Source organism: Pollicipes pollicipes, unplaced genomic scaffold (assembly GCF_011947565.3).
Source record: "Pollicipes pollicipes isolate AB1234 unplaced genomic scaffold, Ppol_2.1 Scaffold_6950;HRSCAF=8241_pilon_pilon_pilon, whole genome shotgun sequence".
NCBI classification, from domain to species: Eukaryota; Metazoa; Arthropoda; class Thecostraca; order Pollicipedomorpha; family Pollicipedidae; genus Pollicipes; species Pollicipes pollicipes.
Genome location: NW_023596968.1, coordinates 377,562 through 386,450, shown reverse-complemented (window position 1 = coordinate 386,450; position 8,889 = coordinate 377,562). Strand labels below are relative to the sequence as shown.

The window sequence follows — 8,889 nt, the reverse complement described above, 5'->3', positions numbered from 1 at the left end:
AATGGATCATGTCCTTTTATTCTGAAATGAAAAATCGCGTTCGGAACATTTTCATTTTTTCGAAAAATGGTCACGCCTTAAGTTTTTCGTCATCACCTAGTGATCAAAAATGTAGTCAACATGTGGTAACATCGTTTTACATCGTTTGCAAGTAAAAGCAGCCTTCTATTTTCATTTGTTTCGAGAGATATGAGTTTGGAACGTTTTATTACCCAAAACCGGCCGTTTTGAAATTCTGCACAGGTGTTGCGTTACACCTGTTTTGACGCAGAATTGCCTTCGCCGTGCTATGGTGTGACATAAACTGTCCAGTGCCGATAGGTTTTCAGATAGGTACAACCAACGTGAAATTTTGTTGAAAAAATGGCCATCTCGTGCAAAACGTGTCACCCGGCAGAGAACATTCAACCGTTTTGTACTTGTGCTAAATTTGCTATTGACCCAAATTTGAGAAGAAAAAAACGTCCGTTTCTGAATTTTGACTTTTCTCGCAACAACGTGGCCGCGGCGAAATTTGTGTTGGCATGTTGGCGTTATCAAATGGAAAATTGCACGCCTGGTACTTTGTTCTCTTCCAAGACGCGCACAGCGGCCGGAACACATCCGCGGATATTGAAATCTAAGATCCATCTAGCCTTAGCTTTTAGCATCTAGTCTGCCCCTTTCCTTTCACATAGCACTTGGAATTCCGCAGCGGAATTTTATTTTTTCGGCTAATCATGGACCGAGCTGAAAAGGTTGATTTGCCGCGAAAAATATGTAGGAAAATGAATTATAGGTGAATGTTAAGTGAAAACTCAACAATAGAAATAAAAACCATTATATTCGCTGTTCTGCGATTTCTACAAGATCACAGAATACGACCAATGAGACCCTCCATCTGCTCCTCTGTGATGGATGCCACCAGTAAGTGGCATGGGATACGCGTGTCGCGTGTGTTGTTTAATGCTGCTAGTGTGTGCTAGTGGGTCTTGTCAGCAGTCGCAGGAAGTATATCATGGGTCCGCTGGTGGGCGCGCTCGTCTATACACGCATCTTTACTGCGTAACCGCCTTGGGAATTGTGTAATAACGCACTGGCAGCGTATTCAGAGATAAATGCACTGGGGCGTTCCCATTGTGGCTGATCTCAGCCGGCAGGATCATGTGACCTTAGATCCACTGAAGATCAGATGGCCTAAAGTTAAGGAGCTGCACACCGAACACGGATATCGTAACGATGCAGCATGTTATCACCGCATTAAGGGCACCTGATGTGTTGTTAGGCACTGAAGAGTGCTCCATCGCTATGACCTGACTGTCCGCCGCACGCTTGTTTAAGAGCTGACGGTCATCTGTGGCTTACCAGAATGCAATTTCTGCTCCTTTGTCGCAAATGATGATAATGGTTATTCATTAAAACACAGTGTCCACGAGGTGATATTTGTATTTGCAATAAAAGGCAAAATGCTCTACATATTTGTTTTAATCACCGAACAACTTTGTCTCACGGTGGCGCCTGTATGGTGCTGCCCATTGCGAAATTGTGACGTGGCAAAACTGGCCTCCACATAGATCGGTGTCGCTACGTATTTTGCAGACGTTAGAGCCATGTGAACGTTCGAGTCATATCCCCAATTGAAATGACTGCGAGAGATACCCAATCACGTAAAACACGGCTTCCAAATGACGGCTACTCTTGACGTTAGGTGAGGCGCAGCAAAGTGAATGGTACACATCACACAATCCTGATCAACAACTCTCAGTATATGGTTCCGACATGGTGAAAACGATAAGGCCGTCCCGTGCGCGAGTAAACAATCAGCAAACTTTTGGCTGGCGGAGAAGTGACTGACCAGCAGCCATGCGGATCAGCGGGAGCAGCTGATCCTGCGGGTTCAACTGAGGCTCAGGCGGTTCCACCACTGATCACACCATCTGCAGCCTCTTCAGCAAGCTCCCAGGCATTTTCCTGGTTGGCTCATAGACCCGAGGCGGTCCATCCCGTCGGAGTCAGCTGATCCCACATGACCACCGGATCCAGTCCGCCGAGGCTGACTGGGGGACGCTCCAGCTGGTGCCGTCAGCTCCACACGGAACCGCCGGGGCAGAGGGGGGCACTTCAGATGGAGGTCAGAGTTTACAGATGGAGCGTCTACTCGACGGAGCGTCGCCGGCGGCCGGGTCCGCCCGGGAAGGCCGCCGCCGCCAGGCCCATCTTGAGCTTGGCCGCTTGCGTGGCCGAGAAGCCACGGCCCAGCCCGAAGTCCAGCCCGCGCTTGCTGAGGAGAAAAACGCCAGTCAGAAGTTGAAAGCTGCGCTCTTGCTGCGCTATAAACAGGGTACGCGTTGGACATTCAGCACATTTTAAAATTATGCGCGTGATTTGATTTCTCTGGATTGGGCCGTAAGAAATGAATTTCGTAACTTTTAACGTATAAGTTTTACACTCAAGCAACGCATGTAGTTTACGTGTGAGCTTCCCTATGAGATAGGCACGTGACGATAGCTTAAAACATGTGTGCTTTTCTTGTTATGGTATGCTTCTTAAATTGTCACCCATTTAAGGTATAGATCAAAACCCAATAGTAATCAAAAGAATGTCTCGTGTGAAACATCGGTTGCCGACAACGCCATTCATCACCCTCAAATAAAACAGGGATAAGCAACTCACATAAAAAGCAATCGAGTAAGCGCATTCGATCCTAACCATTTCGCCTGGTAGGTCCGTAAAACCGAGGTAAAATGCAATTGCTCTCTACTGCGATGTTCTCTCTTGGCCTGGCCACGATGCTCGAGTAGGCAGGCGGCAGGCAGCGACATCTATTGAAGCCTTGGCGACCTACCCGGCGTATACGGACCGCGCCGCAGCAGGTGTGGCCGGCACATTGTTGTACAGGTGGAAAAACGGCACGTGTTTTCGGAAATATCTATCTAGTTCGTACTGGGCGAGGTTAGTCTCTTCTGCATCGTCGAGCGTGCGTAGCCGGCTGACCAGCTCGCTGACGTAGGGGTCGCTCTGGACGTTCTGCACATCGTCCGCCCATGAATTCCTGCACAGTGGAGATTAGCGTCAATCGGGCACTCCATGCGATCAACCGCATTACGGAAATGATTCGGAGCCGGATATAGATCAGTGTGCATCAAAACGTTATGCATCTAGGATGGCATTATGGGAAAAATTACGTACAAGATGTGCGGCGAGTAAACTGAAACATGCTTCCCCTTACATGCCCACCCACTGCGCTACACATACTGATACGGTACCACCAAATGGTGCTAGATGAGGCATGAATCGCCGAAACAAGAGAAGATTTCACTATGCCGCATACATGTTTGGTTGGCATTTAATTCAACATTGTGGAAATCTACGTAAATTTGTCTTCCTGACATAGGACCTCCGTCGCGCTGTTCAATATCCCAATAAGGGTGCAGAATTTTTTTAGGAGAAGTCAGTAATAGCTAGCCATCATTATTTAAGTTTTCTGCCCCTAACCATCTAAGGTCCTATACAACGTTCGAGGTTAGGGGTGGGAGACATGGAGCCCCATCCCTTCTTGGCTGCGCATACATTATTTTGCATGGTGCCCGTGGTGTACCCTAGCCCAGTGAAAGAGGTCCATGCATTTTTTAATCACAATGAAGTTACATTTTCTATTTGTGACACAGCCGGTCATATGCAAAGAATCTGCAAGCTTTCCTATGTCGTACTAGTGTCGTACCAGCCAGTACCTCATCAGCAGTTGCTAAAGGTAGGCAGTCATGAGACAAGCCATGCTAGAGTCGTAGGCCAGACAACAACCACTTGTCGTTTTCAGACAGCAGCAACACAGCATTGCAGTTATGACATAATGCGCTATTGATAGTAAATAAACACGGCTATTTACACTATCGACGAAGATATATTAAATCAAGATATTGTTGGACTTCGCTACACCCAGTTGCAAAGCATGACAAACCATAAACAAGTGCATTAAACTGAGTCCCGTGGGGATCATACAGTTGTCAGGACAGCTCTCTGCCTTCGAAACCAAAACCTGAAGCCCAACCTTTTCCAGTTGCTCCTCCTTCCTCACACACACGCGGAGTTACCCACCTCTCGGCGTCCTCCCTGTGCATGCTGGCGTTACTGAAGGACCAGCAGAAGACGAAACAGACGATGACAGCTAACCAGACGCTGGCGCTGACAGCGGATACGTGACGAGTCATGAGCCTGAAACGAGAACAGGTCTGGGTCAGACAAGGGTCAGAGGGCAAGGTCAAGTCAAGGTCAGGCCAGTTTCAGGTCAAGCCAAGGTCAGACTCAAGTCGGACCAGTGATATTGTAGGATAATGGTCAGATTGCAAAACATCTCATGTTGGACAGCCATAGTTTACGTGCAGTGCGCTGCGTTCGAAGCATATAGCGGAATAATGTTCCGTAATTATATTGTGGCTGTTAAAAAATGTATTTTTTCAATAGTAAGAATCAGGTTTACGGCAACCACCTGAAAGGTAGATTGTCCTGTCATTGCATGAGGGTTAGCAAGGCCGCAGCCAATACCGTCCACCGGTGAAATCTACGCCGAAGCTGCACCAGCACCCCGCTGGTGGAAGCCGAGCTGGTATATTGTACCTCAGTACACCATCCCGCCTCCCTCCCACCTCTGTGTGGGTCTGGTTAAGACCATCTGGTCACGCAGCAGTGGCTCGGGGCAAGATGACGGTGACCGTGGTGTGTTTACTGTTCGCAGGACAGGGCCTCGAACATTCGATCCCAAACCATGAAAGCTTGACTACCAACCGGACCAAACCGAAAGGTCTCGGCCGCTTCCATGGTTATTAATGTGTGGGTGATAATTTCGGGGCGAACATTACCAGAAAGCTCTATGCTAAACATGGATTTTAGCTGTAAAGAAAGCTTCCAAAGGCTCCGAACCTCAGTTCTGTGGAAGTAAAATGAAACCTTGATCTGATGCATGGCGTTCCATTTAAAGACCCGTGCGGCTGAGAATATCAATGATAAATTTAAACCACGATCCAAATTCCTTGCAAAATGCAGTATATGCTATTAAGCCATTTGACAAAGATGTTTGTAGCAGCACAGCTTATTCTCAATGAAATTTTTCCAGGCATGATTTAACTACAGCTCACCACAGCACATAAATCATCAATTGCAGAACAGTGACAGCGTTAGTCAGCTCATGGCATGAGCAAAAATACATAGCATGGCGTAGCATAGCATAGCATAGCATGAGTACAGTACAAGGAACGCCCTTTTAGGCCACTGTGTGTAAGGACCATGACTTACTGAGTCACCTGGGAGTGACAATGGCAGCTTGGTTGGAAGCTGTGCTAATGACGGCTTGGCTGCTATGGAGCTGCTCATTATGAGAAGTAATTAATATTTCACTGAACGGCTGCTTACAGTTGCTTCGTATGCACCATGAGATGACAAACGTCCACTTAGCCTCTTACATTACGACAAGCATGCCCGTTCACGTATACCTGTACACTTTTCGTTGTTAAGCACTAAAAAAGAACTTGAACACGCGCTCGCGTGGCCGGCTTGATACCATTCGCTCGTGTGGGGCTTGATTTGAACGCCCCCGATATTTCAGCAGCTAAGAGAGCGAGAGGCACCAACTTCACAGGATGTGTTGGCCTGTACTTAGACTCATTTGGGTCAAAGTTTGAGACTCCTAGGTCATGATCTTCGGTTCAAGTAAGGTCGAACAAGATCAATCTCCAGGCTGGTCTCTTAAGTGCCCTCAGAACCCAGATACCTATTCTAAGCAAAAGATTGCAAGATTTTTTAATGCTAGTTACCTTGCTTGACCTTTCGAAGGCAATGGTGACAAAAATCGTACCGGGCTGCTTTGAGTTTCGCATCTGAATAAGCGACAAAAATTACGCTGGGTAGTATGTTCCGATAAACAAAATGTTGGCCTGAGTCATTTTAGGTCGGTGACCTATTCTGATATTTGAGAAATGCATGGAAGATGTATAATGCGGCTCATAACATCAATACATTTGGAATGAGCATCGGACACTATCCCATGTAGCAAGTCCCAAAGTACTAGAACAGATTGACTTTGATCTTGGCTTCACCTTCAAAACTGACCTTAGGTCAATCAGATTTGCTCATTTACCTGCTGTGTTGCCTAAGAAAGTATCTCAGAGATGCACGTTCTCTTCTAACACTCCTTTGTTGCATCAAATTGAACGACTCCCTAGAGATTGACTTCGCAGAATCCATGCCCTATTTTGACCTACTGTAGGTCAGTGGCCTTACGAGGTGCATTTGAATTTTTAAAAACCAAACGATCCGCTATTCAATTGTCTACAGCTATGCAAAATGTGGCGCAGCTGCGCAGCGCCGTTGGGAAAGCATTCTGGAAAACCTTCGAGGGTCAATTTGACCCTCCACCAGAGCGCGTGTTAAGGCACTCTCATAACGGCACTAGACGTACGTCTCCCAAGACAATTCATTTGAAATGTGCACACGTAAGAGCGTCTTTCGGATTGTTACACGTGTGTGTTCTGACCGCTGAGAGATCAACAGCGTGAGACTCACTCGGTGCTTGTCCCGGGAGGAGATCGCCTCGTGGTCGACGCTGTGCTGCTCCACCGCCGACTGCAATGCTGGTGCCGCCTCTCCGGCACCTTATATTCAATTCCCCACGAGACAGCGGTGACCAATGGACCAATGGGGCGAGGTCGCACCGCCAGCCAATCAGAACAGCGCATGGCCCACGCGAAACCGGACCCGTTCAATTAGCCGGGTGATTTCAGAACGGCTGCCAATGAATTCAAAGGATTTGACCAGAGATTGCGCTGCCAAACCTTACCTTGTAGTTAGATACATAGAAAGAGGGGCTTTGTCCTGCTTCAGATACGTGTGCTATACTCGGCTATTGCAGGGACGTTCTCCTTATGCAGCAGTCGGTTGGTCGGTCGGTCAAAATCGGTCTGGTATGGGCCGTATGTGAGCAGACAACTCACCACTGGCACTTGAATTGCGGCAGCGGTTTGAGTTGAAGCGTAGTACCTGACGATCGAACGCACAAGTGGAATTCCCCAAGTTGCTCAGTGCATTGGCAAGGAACATTATTCACATACGTAGGACGGTGGTGCTATCCTTATTCCTTGGAGAAAAACCAGGAGAATGGAGATGTAGTCGGGTAACATTTTGACAATACGTCTTTTTTCGAAACAATGGCCGAAGTGTATGAAGCGGCAACACACCTCAGTGATTGTTTGGATAAAGGCATTCTGCTGAAATATCAACCCAACGTTATCTCCATTCTCTTGGTTTTCCCCGAGGAATAAGGCTAATGCTACTGCCTTATCTATATAAAAGTGAAATCATTTCAGCTTTTAGGGGTCTGTCGCAGATGAAAATGGTCTCACCGGTTTTGTTATCTTCAGGCCGTACTTACAGCACAATCGCTAAACTTAATGGTAACTGCGATTCCATCAATCTCGGCTTATTTCTGTCCGCCACTGGGTTATAGTGCTCACAACAGCAGTATGCCAACAGTGTACATTGCGTTTGGGCTGTGTCGGCGATATGCGGCAGTTTAGATCAACGCTCGACTGAACACCAATGTACCAAAGGCATTTTTCAAAAACAGCAGTATCGCTCCGGTGGGGTCAAGAGTAAATGTAATGAAACGAATCGCGGATGAAAACAAAAATTGTATTACTAACAGCCAAACGTGTTGGGGGTATGGAGGATGCCACCGTAACGTAAACGTAAATGTAAACGCAAACGTAAACGTAGCGTAACGTAACGTAAACGTAAACTGGCCAGATGGATCGCGCTTGGACAGATACATGTGGACATGTTTTCCACAGTCGGATTAACGCGCGCCTGGGTGGCCGGTTGCATGCTCTTCATTTTGGTGTTGGTCAATCTGATCCCCCCCCCCTTCCCAGAGGTCTCAGAAAATAGGACCTAGAGACACTAAATTTTCAGGGTGTGTTGGTCTGTACTTGAATGTATTTTTGTCACAGCGTGAGGTTCCTAGATAACGATCTTAGGGTTAAATAACGTCACACAAGATTATATTCCAGGCATATGTCCAAAGTGATCCAGACCTTCTCATGCAACCACCATTTGCTCTAAGGAAAAGGTCACTGGTGCTCACGTAAGGTTAGTAACCTTGCATGAACTTTCCAAGGTCATAGTGACCAAAATGCTAAAGAACTGTTTTGATTTTTGCATTTAATAAGCGCCGGGTAATGAAACAGGTTGTTTATGCCTGAATCTGACCTTTGGCCCTGACCCCAGGTCAGTGGAATTTGTTAATCCAGTTATTGTGTCGCCTAGGAACTATCATAGAGATGCATACTAAACAATCTGCTGGTCAGTTGTCTACAGCTATGCAAAATTTAGCGGCTATGTCGCGCCGCATAGAAATCCTTTCCGTGAAACCTTTCCGGGTCAAATTGACTTCGCTCCCGAGCAAATGTTAAAACGTCGCGCGCACCCCAGAGGCCATAGCCGCACGCATCTCGCGCACAGCGATGTTCCACTCAGTAAGGGTCTGAGGTGCTTATCCCTCTCATTTGAGATATTTTGGCGGCGGGCGCGTCAGGGGTTCGGCGTGATGTTGATTTTCGGCACGAACGGTCACCATACTGATTGGTGATGAGACCCCCGTTGTCCAGCAATACACCAATTTCAGTTCTTCAAAGTTGGCCAGCGAGGTATGCCCTCAGATGGGCTCAAACCACCAACCTTCCGGTCAACAGCCGAACGCGCTAACCAAAAGCACCACGGAGGCCAATGCTATGTCAAATTCGACTCAAAATCCGTTTGGTTGCTTGGTCCATTTTAAAACGTCGACGGCCGGGAAGTAATGACGCTCAAGTGCTGGCCCAACACACAATGTCCTCAACACGCTGGCTGCTGTACCGTCTTCCT

At 47.4% G+C, this 8,889-nt stretch overlaps 1 protein-coding gene across 1 annotated transcript; it reads right to left on the bottom strand.

The window, feature by feature from the left end:
- Positions 1-2,133: 2,133 nt before the first annotated feature.
- Positions 2,134-4,187, bottom strand: LOC119108882 (diuretic hormone class 2-like). Its single transcript, XM_037232424.1, has 3 exons — positions 4,075-4,187; positions 2,924-3,031; positions 2,134-2,260 (listed from the first exon to the last, which is right to left on the bottom strand). The coding sequence occupies exons 1-3, from the start codon at positions 4,185-4,187 to the stop codon at positions 2,134-2,136; spliced, it is 348 nt and encodes a 115-aa protein (XP_037088319.1).
- Positions 4,188-8,889: the final 4,702 nt, after the last annotated feature.